The following is a 21,914-nucleotide window of genomic DNA, read 5'->3' as shown; positions in this document are numbered from 1 at the left end:
TGAAAACACCCTTTTGGGGAGGTTCAGTTTGATTTTAGCACTACTGTAACTGTGCGTCATCCCAAGGGGACAAAAGAAACATGTGGTTGAGAACCGCTTTGCTCCTTTGACATGTGGAACACTAGGACTGCGCTGCCATCAAGTCTGAATTCCAAGCTTTGTGTGGCTGAAAAGCAATGTTTTTCTTACACCTCCACATTTTTAAGCTGTGCATAACCCAGACAATTTGCGTAACAGTCTTGCAAACACAGTGTAACAGATGAGTTTATCCACCAGGCTTTGACATAAGGGTTTTAATGTGCCACATGTATCTGAAGACCAGACAGGAAGGCGTGGAGAGGCAGACTTCAGGGGAATGGAGAAACTCTTACAAGACAGTCACTAGATTCTCTGCTCTATTATACCAAGAACTTTTACATCCCTAGAATATTAAATGTTGACAAAAATTTCACCCCCCCATTAATTACAACAATAAACTACAATAACTACATTAACTACAATAATTAACTACTCATTAACTAAATAATTAGCTACTGGGTTGGCTTTTTTGTAAAGCATGCTATTACAACATGTGTTTTGCTCCCCAAATGACACGGGATTAGGAGTCCTTATAGAATTCAAAAAGCAGTTTTTGCAGATCCTCTCTCCCCTTTCCTTGCAAAGTGCACAATTTGGCATCACTGCAAGTTTTAAGCATTCCAGGTAAAATATTCCCAATGTGGAAATACACTGAGATGGCAGACTAGCATAAGAGTACCAAAACACTGGGTTACAGTAGGCTGCACGTAGAATTCTTCTCCCCCAAGCAAGCTTAAATCAGATGCGTAGTACAAAAGAACGACAGCGTTAACAATAGTGCATTAATATTTAGTGATTTCAAGCTAGATGTTAGTATTCTGAATTTACCTTCACATTCAAATTTCTCTCCGGGCATATCAACTTCTTAATGTCTGCCTAATGTTCTTGTGTATTTAGACTGTAAATTCTTTGGTGAAGTGACCAGCCTTACATTCCATATTTGCTGGCAACTGGTATTATAAAGGCTTTAGTCCATGCCTCTCTTCATTACTATTTAAATGGACTAAGGGAGGGGAAAGAGTGTGCGCAGTTTACGACAAAAATATTCTGATAGAATGGAATGCATTTAAAGGCACAATTTAATTTCTAGTCTTGCAAATGTAATCAATACTCATACTTCTTACTGCTGCAGTTGCTGGTCACCTGACCTCGTGTGTCATATCCAACAACAAAGCCTCTCTGCTTAAAGTCTGAAAAACACCTCTCAAGATACTTGTAGATCCCCTGGAAAGAAAAAAAAAAAAAAAGGTAGGGAAGAATTAGCTCTAGTGCAGCACACACAAACATTAAAAATAATCTTTCACATAGGATGGATAATGTCTGCAGCCAAAATACACCTCAGCAAAACATCAATAATGATATTCACAAAAGCAGCATATTTATTTTTCCCCAAAGTGTCCACAGAAAAAGAAAGCAAACAGAAATAGTTGTGGGAAATCAGTGGTACAACAGTAAGTGACCAAACAGCATGAACAGAAAGCTCGAGCCAGCAAAATCCTCAAGCAGCAAACACTTGGTTTTCAATCCGTACTGTGCTGTTACGTATTCAAACCATCTCCTTAAAGATCCAGTTGAGAAAAATCCTTTTTTTTTTTTTTTTTGAAAGTCCATGAAGTCAGGCAACATAAAGCTAGTGCTAGTCAGTGCTAGTCTTCACCCTCGTGTTCACAATACAAGTCAGACAGCTTTTCAGCACTGCTTCCAAAGTGTTAGTTCTAAATTCGCATTAAAAGGATGCTTCATCCTTACTCAAGAAAGTTCATTACTAGTGACCTGCTCCAGGCAGATGGAAGTCCTCGATTTATATACTATGCAGATACAATAACACAAATACAAGCTGCCTTCTAATGCATCAAGGCAGAACATTTCCAATGGCAAGGTACCAGAGGAGACCCCCCCGTGCAGGGAGGAGAAAGGGGAGCAGATGAAGGGAGTAAATTTTTCAGACACGTTGGGGGTGAGGAGGAATATGCACTGAAACACACAGGAGAAAAAACAAACAGCCTCAGTCAGCCACCTCTTCTTTGCAAAACAGGAGGAGATAGGTGCTCTTCGAAATAGCGCATTACACAGTGTTCCAGCTTCGCCTTCCCCATGGCCTTCAGGTCCATTCATTTCCCAGTTAGAATCCCTCTGGAGATCCATCACAGAAACAACCCAGGATGGATCAGCCGTTTTTGCCAAAAAGATGGAAGCACTATTGTTAAGGGAAGTTTCCAGAAGCTACCATTTACTGCAATCAGAAGGTAGCCTTCCCTAACAAAAGCACGGCGCTGTGAACTTACCATAGCCAGGACCATCCTAACAAGGGCACCTCTTAGGAGGGTACAAGTTTCCTCTTGATAGAAGGAGTGGGGGTGTTTTGTACTAGAACTAAACAGATTTTTTTCCCCCACAGTATTAAGTACAATTCTTTGCAATGTTCTTATCCGGATCTGACTTGATATCACCAATAAGAAATCTCTCAATTGGAAAGCTAGCCTGACTGCTACCCAAGAAATTCAGTTGAGCTCAATTTTTTTAATGGTTCTTGCCCTTTCCACCAAAGAATGTGCTTCAAAGCACAAACAAGTGGATACTGGCATCATTGCTCTCTACAACTACCTGAAAGGAGGTTGTAGTGAGGTGGGGGTTGGTCTCTTCTCCCATGTAGTTAGCAATAGGACAAGAGGAAATGGGCTCAAGCTGCACCAGGGGAGGTTTAGATTGGATATTGGGAGAAATTTCTTCACAGAAAGGGTAGTCAAGCATTGGACCAGGCTGCCCAGAGAGGTGGGGGAGTCCCCATCCCTGGAGGTGTTCAAAAAACAGGCAGATGTGGCACTTTGGGACATGGTTTAGTCTAGTCTACCCTTGATTGGTTTAGTGCGGACTTGGTAGTGTAGGTTACTGGTTGGACTGGATGATCTTAAAGGTCTTTTCCAACCTAAACGATTCCATGATTCTATCTCTTTAGAGAACTATTTCAGCTGCAGATATAGCATGTCTATAGGGGGATTCACAGAGAGAGAAAAACTTTGAAATAAATAAAAATCCCTGAATACAGACAGAACTGGAAGCAGTGCCACGGCACCAGCTGAAGTCACCTTCACACTGAACTGAAATGTGTTGATACACCACCATGTTCACACCACCCTGACAACTTGAGAACTTTCACAGTTGTAAAGAGATAAAAGATAGAGGAATGGGGAAAACTTGTTCAAGTTTGATTAGAACAGATCGAATAACAGTAAATCTCTAAAGATGAACAGCAGATTTGTTTTCAACAGATCCCTTATTTAGCAGTATCTTGAGGTCAGAGCACACTGCAAAGTTTTATCTGAACTAGTTCCTCAAACATCAAGAAACTGCACAAAAGACAAAATCTATGGAAGAAGCAGGACCAAATTAGACAAATTAGACAACTAGTTAGAAGCAGAAAACAAACAGTGGCATATAAACTTTTTCAGAAGCAGCACGAATCCATGTAAGTTCAGATAGAACAACACTCCTGCCAATGTAAGAAAGTCAATATGTTACAAACCACTCTTTGCAAGTGTGAAACTGTTACTCATGATTTCCATTTCACACCTACCACCCAGGAGCCCTCCCTCAAGAGCAGAGGCATCTCTTGAACTTTCTGGCAACTCTGGCACCTCTAAGATTCTGCACATCAAATTTCTTCCTCACCCCTTACTTCCCAGTGACAACCATTATAGCTGGTTTGGCTTTTTGGCTCTAATGCCTGCACCCTTAGACATCTCCCAGCTTTCCATTCCCTCATTCCACAAACACAGAAGAACTGATCTATTTTTGTTGCAAAGGGCCCATACTGATCTTTTTAGTCAACTGAATCTTCTGCACTTTCTCCCCCTACACCTCATCCCAGCGATTTCTGCCTGAGCATTTCTGGCAGCTATGGGGTGCCACCACAATCTAAATAACGCTCTCCTCAAGGGTAAGGCAAGATTTTTCCTAGGACACCAGCTTCACTGTTTGACAGAGATCAAAGATTTTGTATGAATAAAAATAGCAATGTCTTTACTTTCTGCCACGGAAAAGTTTTGCTTAAAATTAAGACACAATGCGATATGCTATATAACAAAATACTTTGAGCTTAGCCAAAGATCCAACAGCTGAAATTAGTCCAGCCCTACTGGACTTGTTTACTATCCAAATACCTTTAGTAAAGCGGCAGGAAATAAAAATAAAGAATGACACTGAGAGGAAGTGTCATTTTCACTTTTTTCCAGGAGCCTTTCTCCCTTTCTCAGAGGGCAGTTAGTAACTCCAACACCTCTTGGGATAAGTCCTTTCTTCAGCAAGTTTCTCAATTTAAAGAATTCCTATTTCCTTTTTACAACACTCAGGTTTTGACAGTGTCCCCATTTAATTTCTCCTGGGATAGCTACTGCTTCTAAATTGAAGATATCCAAGTCAACATCTTGCCATTACATACTTGGTGATAATTAATAACTTATCAGCAAGTGTCAGCATACAAATGTGTAATTGCCTCTGTGTATCTAAACCAAAATTCTCTTTAGGTGCACTGAAGTATTACAAATATTTATACCACTGCAGAGCTCAGGTGATTTCCCTATGTAAAATTCACAGACAGATCTAGTCTACTTCTACAGACATGTTTTAAATAATCCTCTTGCATGTCCAGTCCCTTAGGATCAATTTCAAAAGAGAAGCCAGCCAGCACAGATTCACCAAGGGCAAGTCCTGCCTGACCAACCTCATGGCTTTCTATGAAGGAGTGACTGCATCAGTAGACAAGGGAAGAGATACAGATGTCATCTATCTGGACTTCTGTAAAACCTTCAACTGAGTGCCCCACAACATCCTTCCCTCTAAACTGGGGAGACACAGATTTGATGGGTGGACTGTTCAGTGGATAAGGAATTGGTTGGATGGTCGCATCCAGAAAGTAGTGGTAAATGGCTCAATGTCCAAATGGAGACCGGTGACAAGTGGGGTCCCTCAGGGGTCTGTACTGGGACCAGTGCTATTTAACATCTTCATCAATGACATAGACAGTGGGATCAAGTGCACCCTCAGCAAGTTTGCAGATGACACCAAGCTGAGCGGTGCGGTTCACATGCCAGGAGGACGCGATGTCATCCAGAGGGACCTGGACAAGCTGGAGAGGTGGGCCTGTGTGAACCTCATGAGGTACAACAAGGCCAAGTGCAGGGTCCTGCACCTGGGACGGGGCAACCCCCAGTATCAGTACAGGTTGGGGGACGAAGAGATTGAGAACAGCCCTGTGGAGAAGGACTTGGGGGTACTGGGGGATGAAAAGCTGGACATGAGCCGGCAATGTGCGCTGGCAGCCCAGCAAGCCAACCCCATCCTGGGCTGCATCCCCAGCAGCATGGCCAGCAAGTCGAGGGAGGGGATTCTGCCCCTCTGCTCCGCTCTGGGCAGACCCCACCTGCAGCCCTGCGCCCAGCTCTGGGGCCCTCGGCACAAGGAGGACACGGAGCTGTTGGAGCGGGTCCAGAGGAGGCCACCAAAATGATCCGAGGGCTGGAGCCCCTCTGCTCCGAGGCCAGGCTGAGGGAGCTGGGGTTGTTCAGCCTGGAGAAGAGAAGGCTGCGGGGAGACCTTAGTGCGGCCCTGCAGTGCTGAAAGGGGGCCTACAGGAAGGATGGGGGCAATCGTTTTAGCAAGGTCCTGTCGCAACAGGACAGGAGTAATGGATTTAAACTAAAGAAGAATAGATTTAGACTAGACATAAGAAAGAAATTTTTTACAGTGAGGGTGGTGAAGCACTGGCACAGGTTGCCCAGAGAGGCAGTGGAGGCCCCATCCCTGGAAACATCCCAGGCCAGGTTGGACGGGGCTCTGAGCACCCTGCTCTGGTTAAAGCTGTCCCTGCTCACTGCAGGGGGTTGGGCTGGGTGATCCCTAAAGGTCCCTTCCCACCCAAAGCATTCTATGATTCTATGAAAGTGATAGTATCAAGAATGGGATGGAAACATTTTTGGATGATGAATCAAGAGAGATAGTAGCAGCTTTACGAAGTCCAGTATTTCAAAACATAGAATCATAGAATTGTTTAGGTTGGAAAAGACCTTTAAGATCATCCAGTCCAACCATTAACCTAGCACTGCCAAGTCCACCACTAAACCATGTCCCTAAGCGCCACATCTACACATTCCCCTCCAGGGATGGGGACTCCACCACTTCCCTGGGCAGCCTGTTCCAGTGCTTGACAACCCTTTCCGTGAAGGAATTTTTCCTAATAGCCAATCTAAACAAACCTGTCAACTATTATCTTTAGCTTTGCTTATGCAGCAACAGGAAACTCACAGCAACGATGCAGAGATGACTGGTTTTGTCATTGTGGTTACTTACCCATTAATAAAAGCAATTGTTTCAGCAGGACAGAAGCCATACTTGAGCAGAAAAATCTAGGCTTTATGCGCAGGTTACGTACCTACAGTCTTCAGAAAAGTCAAAAGCAACTTCTGGATATTCTGTACCTTTCTGGATCTGACTTTTCATGGTATCAACATAATCATGCAAATGAAGAATGCAGCATTTGCTTAAGCATGCAACTTAACTAAGGTTTAATTGAAGGAATTACTGTAATTACACTGAAGTCTACTTTTTTGAATGGCCATTTATTCCTGTAGCAGGTAAGGACAAACAGAGAGAGAGACAGGGTTGCCCATTTTCAGATTAGGTTCAGCAAAACTGTTAATGTCCTTAGCTTCCAAAACTAGCGTACTCAGAGAGATTAAATCTAATGCAGTTTACTTCAGAAACAAGTTTTAATCTGTTTCCCAGAGATTGCTTTTTCTGACTTGATACATGGCTTTAATAAACAACTGAAAATAGAAGCTCTACAGAGGGAGCAAATAAATACAACCCAGTTTGTTACTTTCAGAAACCGGTAAAGCCCGTGAAACCGAACTTGCAGACACATTCCCTGCTGACCAAAATGAAACTTTTCACTTCCTGCCAAGAATGCGTATCAGTCAGCCGATCCAAGCTCAGTCACGCTTTCACGAGTCTGGAAGCACAAAGGCAGCATGCAACGTTCAGGCGCTGGGAGCATGAGCAACTCAAGTCAACAGACTGCACAGGCCAAAAAGTAAAGTGACTATTATTAACTTCCTCTGCATTATCAAGATGTTTACTCTGCTTCAAAGAAAAGTGGATTTGTTTAAAGCAACTTCGTTACTCTTAACAATTCCATCACTGGCAACAAACTACTAGTTTTTAAGCTATTTTTTACTTAATGTCTTCAGCCTGTTCCCACTGGATCAGTGGAGACCACCTGTACCAACCACATCAGTAAGTTTTGTTTGTATCATTACAGTATTTATAGCAGATGAGTCTGGCATATTCAGATCAGTAAGGCTAGAATTAAAGGAAGCATCATTCTAAGCTGTGTCCAGTTTAGAGGTTAGAAACCTAAAGAAAACATTCTGTTAGACCCACGCTGAAACTGAAGAGAAAAAATGGTCAGATACAAGGCTGGGTTTCAAACACTAACAGTGAGCTCCAACATGTGACTTCTTTTCAAAGCCTGTATCAACAGCTATTGGAATTTGGTTTCACCACAAAAGTTTGGGCTCCAGTTGTATAAGCCAGACGTTAGCAGTATGTCAAACAGCTTAATAAAGTCGCAGCTGTTCCAAATTTTAAGCACACTACTTCACCCTGCGCCAACAGAAAACAAATTATTTCAGTCATGTCTACCAAGGGACTTGTATCAGAGCATTAACCTGCCAAGAGACGACTACTTTGAAATGTTTAAGTACACAGTATTAAATAACAGATTTCATCAACCCTTTGTAAATCATGTAATAAAACACTTTTATCATATGGCTGAAGCTCCACTTATAAAAAAGTACTTGATAGAGTAGATAAGATTCAGTAGGTTTGTCACAACGAAAACTTTTTATTGATGTTCCAAGAACAACGGTTACACATACACCAGTTTATTGTATTTTCAATAGTCAAGACTAAAGGTGGGAACAGATAAGATGTTTAAGTATATTTAATATAAAATCCAAATGGGTTTGGACTGTGTATATGTTCATAAGGAAAGGAAATATGGAATATCCATTTTCTGACTCATGCTATTCGTTTTCAAAAGGTTTCAACACTTCTCTTTCCTTGCCTCCCACTACCTTCACTGGCATGAGAGAAAGCTGTATTTTGCAATTAAGAATCCAACTGCTTTTTGCTTATTATTTACCATAACAAAGTATGTGCAAGAATGACTACTAAAGTCAGGAATGATAGTTTAACAGGACTGCAACCCTAGATAAATCAATGTTCAACTTCAGACCCTTCCTTCACGTGCTCAAAGTCTGGATAATATCAGATCAATTTCAGATGTACTCTGAATTAATTTATTAAGAAGCTTAGTTGTGAAGATTAGTTATTTAATCTACTTGTTTTGTGGAAAAATTGATAGAGGAACACATCAGCTGAAAAGCACCCTGTACAATAAGCAAATTTAAGAACAAATCCACTATGAGACAGCAATATAGAAAAGGAGTATGGAGCATTTTTCATCAACAACTGAATCAACATCAACTGTTCCTTTGCAAGGTGTTTATCAAAAAGGTGGGGAAAGAAAGGAGACAGCAGGGGACTGAGCTCTTTGAGAAAGAATGTATCATCTGCCCTTGAACAAAACAGCGCTTCAAAGAAAAGCAGAGATAACGAAGCCTTATATTAATCGACAGGTTGATTTATTCGGACAATCAACACACAAACAACTCATTAACATTGCTGAAAAGAGAAGCAGGGAGGGAAATGGAGAAGAGTCTGATCATTTTCCATCTCTCTTCTGGCATGCAAGACCAAAATCAACAGAGGAAAAAAGGAGGGTAAAAGATATTGAAGAAACAAGTCCAGAAAATTGTATTTCTGGTTGTTAATCAACTGAAACAGCTAGTCAAAAGAACCTAAAACATGGTTCAAGGAAAAGATGTGTCAGAAGCGAGGAGTCTCTGCCACCAGTCTTCCCCACCACAGCACAGATATCATTCATAACTCCGTAGCAGCCTCTATCCAGCTCCTCAACTCCACGTACCAGCTTTTGTGCCCACCTTAACATACGTCCAGCACCACCACCAAGTGGAGCCTAATCTCTGACAGAGGAGCAGAAAATTAGGACTAAAGCCTCCCTGGCCAAAACTTTACCTCACATGCATACCCATCCCATCAGACCCTTTCCGACAACACTAATATACAACTACCAAAATGGCAGTCAAGAGCTACGCCTAAGTTCCAAGATCTCCCTGCCTATATCCAAATCAAGAAGTCCATCCCAAAATACTCTACTCCAAACTTGAAAGAACTAGTCCTCAAAAAGATCACCATCTGTTTACAATGTTTTCTTAGCAAATAAATCCATAATGATATCTCTAACCCAAATACACAAATATTAAATCATAAATCATGAATCATCGACCTCTCTGATACGTAACATAAGATCTGCAGTTTGAGAGTTTAAGTTTGTATCTCAAATTACTTTCCTGCAGCTCTACTTAAAAAAGTGCCAAGAGCTACAGACAGAGCTACAGTAATGCCAGTGCACTCAACCACAATATTCTCTACAACTATCCAACCCAGTTGTAGGTAACACAACCAGTGTTACTGGAAGGATTCCCCAGAAGTTAAACAATTTACAATACAGATGTTCTTCAGAGTCGGTCTACATTTGCTTTTTCATTTTATTTCCTGTTCATTTTCTTAGTAAAACCTGCTATTTTTGTATAGTTATTCATAACTTTGGCTACAAATGAAAAAGAAGGCTTGTTTGGCTGGGGGTGGGTTTGCTTTAGGGTTTTCTTGCTGGTTTTTCATTTGGTTTTGACAAATACTAGAAGTTCTTATGACAGCTAATGAATTCCAACTTCAGAGCAGTATAATAGACTTTAACGGCTGGCCAAATTCCAGTGGAAGTGATTATAATCTGCCTCCTAGGATGTCCAACGTTCAAGCTACTTTATTTTCTTCCAGCACTAAACATTTCATGCTGTCACTCTACTGTTGAATGGCTGCTGTGTTTCACCCTCAGGTTGTATTTCAGTGATACGCTATATGACCCAAACGTTTATTGTGAAACCATTCGCTTCTCTCCTATGCAACTATTTGGCTTACCTGTGTTGACTGGATCACCGTAAGATCATTAATGTAGCAAAAGCCTGCTCCCATTGCAGAGCGAAGACCGGCAGTCCCAAAGGTCAGCCTGCAGCAGAGACGATCCCGTAACTCTTTATGCTTTCCATTCTGTAACAAGCTTTCAATCTGTTCTTTTGTTTTTTGGTTCTGCAAAAGAAGATTCAGGTCTTCATTTAGGTCTTGAAAACAGGATCTGAACTATACACATTTAAAAACAGTATTTTAAATAATTGCTGGCTCTGCAGTGCAACAAGTTCTTCCTATCCTATAAAATGCCTGTCTGCACAAACTAGCCTTCATTGTAACTCTCATTTCTACCAGATTCTCTCTTCTGTATCATCCTGATTTATAAAATATTCAAGAGCTCTTGCTGCCATTGATACGCTGATGTGTCTACCTAGTCATTCATGCACTTTCCAGCTACATGGAGCCTGTAAGTGAGGAACACAGACTTTAGAACAGGTTTTTCCATGGCAGGTAACGCAAGTTAATTCACAATCTGTGCTGCTGGAAGACACACAAAAATGCTAACTACAAAGCAGTATTTCCTTCCTCTCCACCTGCAGGAAAGGTCTGTAAACAGGCACAAAAGCTGACATTGTGAAACCAAAAATAAAGCTTGTCTTTTCAAGTTACATTAATCGTTAGTGAGGTGGGTACGGTGTCAAAGCCCCTATTTACCACAAACTCTCCAATAAAGATGGGTATTTCTCTCTGTCAGAGAATCCCAGCCATTTTTGACACTTTCCCTGCTCAGTACATACACTTGATATGAATGGGTTGAAGAAAAAAAAAATTTGACTCCTACTCCTGAAGGTAAGTATCACATGCATCGCTCTAATAGCCACTTCCGCTGCTCTCCAAACTTAAGATTTTTAACTGTACTTAGGAGGGTCTCAAGAGTCTTGTCAGTAAAACCCAGAGAATTAAAACCAAATTTCTACAATAAAAGTTCAGAAAAAAAAACGTATTTTACACACAGTATGTGATACAGCCACTAAACAAAGAATTCCCCAAAGAAGTCACTGTATGTATCTTTAAGAGCTAGCATCTTTCTGAAGAAAAAAGAATTCTGCTCCCAAAAGCAGTCCTCATGTCAGTGAAACATTACTTTATTGTTGCTCTTAGAGAACACAAAGATAGCAGTTGTTTTATGATTTGCCCCCAAACCCAGCAAAATATACACCCGCTAACCTATTCAGAGGAAATATTTTTAAACAAAATACTATGTAAATCAGTTACTTTGATGTATATCGATATATTAAGAGTGTTATGGTTTGTATGGAAGAGGCAGAGACATTGTCCCTCTCGGGTACCATCAGCTGACTGTTACACACTTCACCTACGCTTGCAGAGCTTATTACATCTGAAAGCTCCCGGCAGTTAGGTGCTGCGGTTTGCACAGCGCGTATCACAGCGGGGACTCGCTTGCCGGCTGCTCTGCCGTTACTGCAAGAATCTGGACAAAGATGCAAAGACGATCTCAGTATTTCCTACGCAGGGAGTTCCTGATCTGTGCAGGATGGCTCCTTGTACCAACAAAAGGGATCCAACACCAGACAAGTCAGGGCAGAACATTTTTAAAAGTGTTGTCATCCCATGCCTTGATCATCTAACAGCCATGACTAAAATGAATGGCCACCTGACAAGGAAAACATTTGGCTATATAGAACAGTAGGGAGCAATTCCGATCTGAAACCAGCTCCGTTTTAAACAGAGCCATTGCTTTCACAAAAGAATATAAGCGTTTCATTTCTATGTATAGAGAATAGATTAACTACCATTCCTCATTCAGCTGAGGGAGTGATTACACACATCCCTGAAAGGTTTAATCCAAGTATTTACTTTAAGGTAGGAAACGCTACAATCCTATGAATGTTTTAAAGTCAATCCTATGCAGCGCACAGTATGTTACGTAGTGGGGTGGGTAAGATGCTGAACGAACAGAGAGAGACTTCAATAATCAGTTTATTTTTCCAAACTTGCATTACCATCAAAGCTATGAACTTCCAAGTGTACAAAACACACGTACACGCAATTTGTTCTTCATAGACATTCTGCACCCTCAACTAATATTGAGGCTAGAAAACAATGGGACAAAATAGGGAAACTTTAATATTAATTACCTATGATAATTAGAATTAGATAGTCATGGTAATACCAACCACACTATCCTGGACATGCCTGGGGAGACCGGGGGGGGCGAAGTGAGAGAAGGTGAGTCCCGTTTGACAAAGACAACCAATGATAGAAGAATATCGACGTCTGTCCTTTTACAACATGTACTAACAGGGAGCGACTCACCCACAGGATGCTGTTTTGAAAGAAGCGGATGAGTAAGTACCCATATTTTATAACAGAGGGATTTTGAAGGCTTTATAAATTCATTTGGTCATCAAGAAACTCAGCCGGTCTACTGACATCCAGTTTAGACAAGACACTTCACGGCTATAATAAACACAGCGCAACCCAGCCAGGCTTGCCAACAACGCAGACCGTGTTGCACACAAGTGCTTCTCTAAAACGGTGTTCTTCGAGCAGGGTCCAAAGGAAGGGTCAAAAAAAAAAAAAAAAAAAAAGGCAAATGGAATCTGAAAGGCAAGGGTGAAGCACCCCTGACATTTAAAATAGAGGTCAGCCAGCTTCAGCTCCCGCACTGCCTGCCACAAGGCAGCCTCTGTGGCACGGGGAAACATGCTCTGCAGAGAGGGAGGTTCTTCAGGAGGATTTGAAAAATGCTGGGAAAAGCACAACGATAGGAGCTGTACGAACTTTCATGAGGGAAAAAAAATATTCAATAAAAGTTGTTCAAAATCTGAAACTATTTCCGCTGCTCGACAACAGATCTTGAACACTAGCAGGATGAGACATGTGAATTTAAAATAAATTTTAATTTCTTTGTGCCTTAAAATAGAAAGGCAAGACATTATTGTTTAGGCTTTCAGATGGCTCTGCAACCAAAGTGAGCCATTACTCACAACACAGCTAAAAAAAGGCCTAAAAATAAAACAAAAACAATGAGGCACAACAAATATTAAATCCCAGAAGTGAAAGCTTCTCTTTTAGCTGTTCACAGGCAGTCAACCAGAAAACAAATGACTAATCTGAAAAGAGTCTGAGGCAAGAGTACACGAAAACCTCATTTCACACTATCATAATTCAATACATAGTTTTGCTTTTAAAATAAGGTTATTAAATTACACAGCATCTTTAATAGCTTTTTAGGATACGCTGTATTGCTTGCCTGCAAGAATAGAATAACATGTAGTACATTACACAGTTTATGGTCTGGAGTTTTGCAAAACTGAGGCAAGACTTTCCTGAAGCAATAGCAAAAACATTTATTTTACAGATAGATTAGCATGCATTTTTGATTGAAGCTACCTTATTTATTTCCTAGGGAACAAAAATGAGTCAGCCAAAAGAGCGTCCAAATAACATTTTAATTTGCTCAGATCACTCTCAGTTAGCTAAAATTTCCCACAATCAGAAAAGAAGAAGGGAGGAAAAAGAAAGTTACAAGCTAAAGAGGAAAATCTCAAAGCTTTCCACAGATGACCTGAAACTCCTGGGACAACAGAAAGAAGGAATTTTACAAGACTTGGTATAAGTTCAGATGTGGTTATGATCCGCCTCACGCTCTGGGCTACGCGTTCAATAGCACTAGAAGACTGATCTCAAGACAGCTGTTATCACAACCATCGCGGCACAATCCTTACCACTTTTCATTGTTTCCCGCTTTCCAGTTTTTCTCCGAGTTGGAGCTTTAAAGGCTATGCACCAGCGTTGCAAGAAGCTAAATACTGCTTGGGTGTGAACACCATTTCCCATACTCAACTGGGAATTTCAAAAGGCACTGCAGTCAGGTGGGGCTAAAAGATAACGACAGCTTCCACTGTTGACGTTCAACCCTCTTGCAAATTCTCAAAAACCACGCTTTTTGCTGGTTAGCTTTACAGTTATGAAATCAAACGATACATCTGAAAGTTTCTCGGTAGCTCTTATGAAGGTTCATTTTTCAAAGCGGGATAGCTGTCACGTTAAAACACACAACAGACGTCAACATTAGAGACCAGGATTATGAAGAAGAAAGTCTCGCACGCCTTTACGCAAAGCGTATTTTCTGAAGTCACTAGTATCACACAGTCACTCTCTCCATCAACACTAACTTTCCTGTCATGGGAAGCAAGAGGCACAAGGAGGGTACATCAGATTAGTCAAGCTATGCAGCATCCCATTGTATTTCTAAGTTCCAAGGAAATATCATCAATCCCACCTCTGGATGCAATTACGTGACGCTGAGTTGAGGCACTTACTAGCAGCTTTAAGTAGTTCATTGACGTATTCAAGAACAACTATAACAGATCACTGCTTAGAAAATAATTTCTCAAGCTCCTGAAGCCAAGCAAGGCAGCAGCATTTAGTTAGCACCAAACTTAATTAGCTCAGAAACACAAAGTCAGACAACAGAAGTGCCTGCTCTTAACCATTGCCTGGATTAGTATGTCAGTAAGCTCCGTTAATCGCAACGCAGAAGCCTAGCGTAAGCAAAAGAGAAGTGCCTTAGAGATTATCAACTACAGTGTTTGGACATTATTTTTTAATATCCTTAAAAAAAAAAAAAGACAACGCAAGACTGCCTAAAGCTTCCTGTCTTAAGCAGAAATAAACTAGGCTGTTTCATAGAAAAATAGTCATTCCTTAATAAAAGCAACGCTCTAAGTATCCTTGTGTCCCCAATGGCTCTAACAAAGCAATTCAAATTCTTCTCATGGATTTAGTGATTTGAAGAGCCCACAGAATTTAGCGCTTCTTCCAAAAGTCAAGCAGTACATGCATGTCAGAGACATGAAAACGGCATTTCTTTCAGTATCCACCAAGCACGCCAAATCTCTGCGCTGCTGGCCAACAAGACTTTCTGGAAGAGCAGCTGAAGCACTCACGGAAAGCGGAGCAGCTCAGGGAGCGCAGCTCGGGTAGGGACCCCAGCCGCTGCGCCAGCAAGCGCAGCATCGCTGTCGGAGGCACAGAGGGCAAAGTGCTGTGGTGAGCTGCGTGCCTGCAGCCCTACCCCACCAACGTGACTTTCCTAGGGTCCCCCAGCTGCTCCAGAAGCACCGGTTGACTCGTCTGGTACGGATACCCCAAGGGGTTCAGGGGCTGACTGGCCAGATGCTGGTTTCTCCCTCACTGCACTGTGAAGCTGAGCAGGGAATATCCCAGTAAGCAGGCTGAGGTTGCTATCCCACACTAGAAAGCAGTCAGGGAAGGGGGAAAAAAAAGCAGCCAAGTCCATTTTGGACCCGTGGCTTTGGCAGGGTCTGCCTGGGGCGATAGGAATGCGTGTGCACAGGCCTGCGCTCAGCGCCAGGCAGGATGTCCGGCAGGAGCAGCACTGACTGTCCCTAAGGAAGGGAGAGATGGACCCTTCAAAACCTCAAGCCCCACGCTGCTACTGGCTTTCAGAGGATTACTTACTGGTGGAAAAAAGCATCTGGCAGAGAGCATGGGCCTTCAAACCCACAGGGACCAACCTCCCAAAGGCAAAGAGGGCAGGGAAGAGGGCACCTTTGGGGCTGGAGGCGAGACCCACCCACAGACCCACATCCTCCGAGCACACAGGGATGGAGGGGACATCTGCTGCCAGCATCTGACAAGCGGCCACCACGCCATAGGGCCCTACCCCTTGCAACCACGCACACTATATATATAGGTCAGGAGGCAGGACAAGGCAGCAATCAAGAAGCAACAGATGCTATTCCTCCTGGTCCGGGCGGGGAAAGGGTCCTGGCCACTGCCAGCAGCGTGCAAGGAGGCGACAGATAAGGTGACAGTGGTGAGGAGGGCCCTGGAAGGAGAGGCTTGCACCACCTGAATGTAGGCTGTTGGGGCCAGAAAAGGGACAGGGAAGGAAAGAGGTGCCTCTGGCTGGTGACTGGGCTAGAGCTGGGTTTCTGACTGTAGCTCTCCCCTTAGTGCAGCACAGAAAGGATAAGTAGGAAAATCAGCACCAATTCATAGAATCATGGAATGCTTTGGGTTGGAAGGGACCTTTAGAGATCACCCAGCCCAACCCCCTACAGTGAGCAGGGACAGCTTTAACCAGACCAGGGTGCTCAGAGCCCCGTCCAACCTGGCCTGGGATGTTGCCAGGGATGGGGCATCGACCACCTCTCTGGGCAACCTGTGCCAGTGCCTCACCACCCTCACTGTAAAAGATTTCTTCCTTATGTCTAGTCTAAATCTATTCTTCTTTAGTTTAAATCCATTACTCCTTGTCCTGTCACAACAGGCCTTGCTAAAAAGATTGCCCCCACCCTTCCTATGGGCCCCCTTTCAGCACTGCAAGGCCGCACTAAGGTCTCCCCGGTGCCTTCTCCTCTCCAGGCTGAACAACCCCAACTCCCCCAGCCTGGCCTCGGAGCAGAGGGGCTCCAGCCCTCGGATCATTTTGGTGGCCTCCTCTGGACCCGCTCCAACAGCTCCGTGTCCTCCTTGTGCTGCGGACCCCAGAGCTGGACGCAGGGCTGCAGGTGGGGTCTGCCCAGAGCGGAGCAGAGGGGCAGAATCCCCTCCCTCAACCTGCTGGCCACGCTGCTGAGGATGCAGCCCAGGGTGGGGTTGGCCTCAGCCTCACCTCACAGGGCGAGCGCTCCAGCCTCCAACCACCTTGGAGCCCCTCTGCTGAACTTGCACCACTTTGTCAATACCTATCTCATACTGGGGTGCTCAAAACCAGACATGGTATCTGGATGCAGGCTAACAAGTGTTGAGTAAAGGGAGATAATTCCTTCCCCACAATGGCCCAGGATGCTGCCGCTGGCTCCTGCTCAGCATGCTGCCTACAGAGACTCCCAGGGCCTTTTCAGCAGAGCCGAGCCCCGGCTTGCACTGCCACAGGGCATTCCTCTTTCTCAAGTGCAGCCTGTCCTCATTGAATGTAACTTGATGTCCCTGCTGGTCCATTCCCCCAGCCCGTCTACTTCCCCCGGAATAGCAGCTCTGTCCTCAACTGTCTACTTCCCAATCTGGCAGCACCTACAAACGTGATGTGAGTGCCCTCAGAGACATTAATCTACCATTTTAAGATGTAAATTTGTGAAGCTTTCTTAATTTTTAAGTAGCTTTGAGGCTTGCCATTTGATACATGGGAAGTAAAGAGCAACCAGAGGTCAGGCAGTGTTTTCCTATCCCATTTCAAGGGGACTCTACCAAGTACATTCAGGGAGTCCTCTCATTCTCACGGAGAGCAGGGGTTTGCATTACTAACAAGCGAGGAGGAGAGAGAATGAGACTACCAGAACCTCCCCTTCAGTACTTCAGATTCACTGTCACAAAGAAATGGAAACAAGAAACATTTGGGACAAAGACAGACGGGCTGCTGCATGGGTAAGAGTCTGAATATAGTTCTGCACTTACATGAGCACCAGAATAAAAGTTCTGCATTATTTTTTCCTATAAAATTATTACACTAATATATATACATGCCATCTCCAGAAAGGCAGTACTACTTCCTCATAATTTTTGCAAGTTACCTGTGTTGTTTCTGACTTCAGTTCTCAGTCAAGAACTTTACATAACCTATAGTAGCGGTCCCGTGGAGTTCAATTTTGAAGTGGTTATAATGACTTTTAAGAAGAGGAAGGGGGATGAGCCTGCTGGGGATGCGAGATACACTTTAAACAACTACTTATAAAAATTTACCACAACAATCAGATGTAGGGCAGAACTGTGGGGTCATATCCTGCAGCAGTTCCATGCAGCAGTTGAGACTCTGCAGCAGCAACATGTTTAAGAAAGGCTTGAGGTTTTATTAAACAAAAAAATACATTCTCTGCTGAATTCAGTGTTATGCTGCTTCATCTTCAGTTTTCCATGTACTGCACAGTTGCCTACTGAGACAGAATTACACTTTTTTTGTAGCTCATCAGGATACATAATCTGAAACAACTGGAGAATTAAAGTACAAGGGCATTATTAGCTGAGTATTTCTTACTGGTTCTTTCACTCCCAATCATGTTAATAATGTGTACTTACTGCCAGAGTTAGGTTTCAAAGCTAATATCCTGCCAAATAAGTGGCAGTTTACAACTCTCATAGCAATCATTTTTTGTTTTGCAGATGCTCTTTGCATATGTAGGCTAGAAGAAGAGGAAAAAAAAAAAGTCTCAAATTTGCTTAGAATTCAGCAAATTTGACAGCCACAAATTAAGTGCATCAAGCTTTGCCAGCCAGATTTTGGTTTTTAATCAGCAACTGTTATAAGCTTTTTTTTTTTTTCCAAATAAAATCAGGGTCAGCCCCTAAGATCCAAACACACCAGAGTTATCTATTTGGAGGAACACCTAACAAAGAGAAACAGAGCATTGGCCGTGGCATAGCTAATCATCTTATATACACAACTTAAGACCAGCACTAGCACTTGCATCAAGTTCTCATTTATGATTTCTCTTAGAAATTGTAGGTTTTCATTTCTTCTTGTTAAGCAAGAAATGTTTGTTTTCTGGTCAGTGACCGCACCACCATTTTTATGTGAAAATCAGGTGGGTAACTGCAGGCAAGCAGTTACTCTGGCTAGTTACTGCAGCAGGAGGGAAAGGTGATGGTAGAGCAAATCACAGCCTCCACCTATGGCTATAGGTACTGTACTTGAGAGGTGGAAGGTTCCCTACAGAACATCCCTCGCCTCTGCCAACCCACTGGGGGTACATTTACATTGTGAGTTTGTCTTGTTCAGTTTTGTTCCCAAATCCTGGTCCCTCAGTGAGCCACAACCCCTCTGTAACAGTTGACTTCTGGTAGGGAGCCAATAAGAGTGAAGGAAGCCAGGTTGAAAGAACATTTTAGGTACAGTCTACATCCATTCTGCCTGTCTGGAGTGACCCATGGAATACTTTTGCTCCATGCACCAGAACTAGTCCTCCAATACCATCTCCAAAGGCCCCAAACCTCCCCCATACGTCACACAACCCACATACGCAGAACTCAAGTCTTCACGCTACCAAACCCACCACGTCACCAGCACTTTGAACTAAGAAGAGCAATGAGTTCCTGAGGCAGTGAGGCTGCACGTACCATACAAGACGGGCCTCAGCCAAGCACCACGTCGCATTAATAGCGCCCATGCACCCTGGAGGGTACGAGGCCACAAACAGAGTGACTACAGCCACACTCTACTGCGGAAAGGACGCGCAGACTGCACCGCTGACATGCTACTTCCCTCTGAGAGGGACAGGCACATCGCTCTGTCTTTTCGGGAATGCTAAAACCTGGAAACCTGTATCTGCAAGGAAGTATTGTAAAAAGCTGCGAACTAGCAATTCTCTGATTAGAGACCCACAGTCGTGTTCCAGAAAAACAAGACAACAGAAGACCAAACACTAATTCAAGCATTGGGAACAGGCTGCCCAGAGAGGTGGTGGAGTCCCCATCCCTGGAGGGGTTCAAAAAATGGGCAGACGTGGCACTTTGGGACATGGTTTAGTGGGCATGGGGGTATTGGGTTGATGGTTGGACTGATGATTTTCAAGGTCCTTTCCAACCTTAATGATTCCTATTTTTTACTTTCATTAAAAAATAATCCAGCCACCAAACCGGGAAACATGAAATTATGACTCTGCCCTGAATTGGTTTAGTGGTAGACTTGGTAGCGTGAGGTTACTGGTTGGACTGGATGATCTTAAAGGTCTTTTCCAACCTCAACGATTCTATGATTCTAATGGCAAGAGGAGAGGCAAACAGAAGTACAGCTCGAAGCCCTTAAATTTAATTCTGTGGCTCAGCATACAAAACAGGAAGAAGTCACAGGCAAAGCAGGCCACATCACTGCCTTGTTCAACAATCTGAACTAGTTCACAGCACACAGATTTCACGTGGTTCTCTGCTCTTCCTGAGGGTCATGGTTAAGGTTGCATCCAGTAAACAAGAGAACATCTTTCTGTTGGTATTCATTTCACTACTACTATTTTTGTGGACGATTTTGTACAGTTTATATAAAGAAGTTCAAGTAGACTTTTGTTTCACAGAACAGGACCTTCAGAGGTCATCTTTTCCAACCCTCCTGCTCAAGCAGGGACACTGCAAGCCACTTGCCCAGGACCCTGTCTAGACAGCTATTGAATATCTCCAAGGACAGAGACTCCACCACCTCCCTGGGCAACCTGTGCCAGCACTCAGTCACCCTCACAGTAAAGGAAAGTGTTTCCTGGTGTTCAGAGGGTACCTCCTGTGTTTCAGTTTGTGGCCATTTCCTCTGGTCCTGTCAGTTAAAGAGGATGCAATACTTTTGCAGTGAACCAAGGAGACAGAAGGTAATTTATGTATTTTGTTCCAGTGCCTAACTGAAGCGCGTGGCACAGGACAGTCCCTGGCAAAATCTCTGGTTCACATCAGGCAGAGAAAGATGCGAGTCCTGCGGTTCACACTGAGACATCCTCCGTGCCGTCAGCAACTCGTGGATGCAGGGTTTGACACTGGACATATCTTTAATCTCCAACGTGTGAAATATTACGTCCAGTCAACTTGACAAGCATTCTTCTTCCAGAATTTAGCCTTCAAACTCACAAATCTCAGCAGCACAAGTCCTTAAAACTGGGCAGTAGATAGGACCTGCTGCCTTTAATTCTATTTTAACCTTTGCTGAGCTGCTGGTCTTTAAATTGCTGCTACTGCTACTTAGTTTCCCTCCCCAGCATTATCAGTTGTTTTTGTTATTTTATGAATATTTGTCTTCTTGCTTGAATGGTCCATGTCACAGTGATGCAGCAGCCCTGGTGATGTCACGGCCATGTCACACCAGGTAGAACATTGGTGGCGGCCTATGTCACGGGGGAGTTGGTGACACAGCCAGCCCCAGATGGGCACACCAAGGGCTGTGCCACGCAGGGGAGGGCAGGGTGGCTGTTCCTCCTTTGCTGCTTCTCCTGTGCCTCACAGCTGGACACCCAGAGAGGGATGGGACAAGACCACAGCATGTTCCTGTACTCTCCCTCTAGAGATAAGTATCCTGCTTGTATCTCATCACAATCATGCAGGGAGCTGGAAGCTCCTCACAGCCACGGGCAGAGGGAGCTCCCCATCCTTTCACCCTGGAGAGCTGTGGGCTGGCCCCCACATGAGCTCCTGGCACCATCACTAGCGATGCAGTGGCCAGAACACTGCTGGTGGCTCGTGTCACTGGGGAGTGGGTGGCACGGTTGGCCTAGGAGGGGTGTCTCCTGGCTGTCACGGAGACATGGAATGGACAGCCTTGGCAGGAGGCTAGGAGAGCCCCAGGCAGGGAAGCAGGGGAGGTCTGAGGTGATGGAAGGTGGATGCCTTTGGTTGTTGATTCTCCCCTCTTTGACAGCTGCAGCCCCGGGTATGGACATAACCAGACAGAGCCTCTGCTACTGAGCCGGAGAGCGCTGCACATTTCTACAAGGGCACTGACCTAAGGATAAGGAAATACAGACAGCCCCAGTCTGTACTGCATCAGGGGCCTACAGGCAGCTGGAAGCTCCCCACAGCTGAAGGACAAAGGGTTCTCTGCACCACCCACCATCTCCACACCTCATTATGGTCCTACAGGCAGCTGGAAACTCCCCCACAGCCAAGGACAAAGGCAGCACTGCACCACCAAACATCTACATAACCCATCACCTTCTCTACACCCCATTACAGTCCTACAGGCAGCTGGAAGCTCACCACAGTCATGG

The 21,914-nt window shown here is 43.9% G+C and overlaps 1 protein-coding gene across 1 annotated transcript in view; it reads right to left on the bottom strand.

Annotated features, from left to right (window-relative positions):
- PGM2L1 (phosphoglucomutase 2 like 1) overlaps positions 1-21,914 on the bottom strand; it is a 46,453-nt gene that overhangs the window by 16,036 nt on the left and 8,503 nt on the right. The window contains exons 2-3 of the mRNA XM_075727074.1: positions 10,198-10,365; positions 1,196-1,302 (exon numbers count right to left, since the gene is read on the bottom strand). Coding sequence (XP_075583189.1) covers positions 1,196-1,302; positions 10,198-10,365 — 275 coding nt within the window. The remainder of the gene's footprint in view (positions 1-1,195; positions 1,303-10,197; positions 10,366-21,914) is intronic.

This window comes from Pelecanus crispus, chromosome 1 (assembly GCF_030463565.1).
Source record: "Pelecanus crispus isolate bPelCri1 chromosome 1, bPelCri1.pri, whole genome shotgun sequence".
Taxonomy (NCBI): domain Eukaryota; kingdom Metazoa; phylum Chordata; class Aves; order Pelecaniformes; family Pelecanidae; genus Pelecanus; species Pelecanus crispus.
Note: the sequence above shows the minus strand (reverse complement) of the source record. Positions and strands in the feature narration are given on the sequence as shown.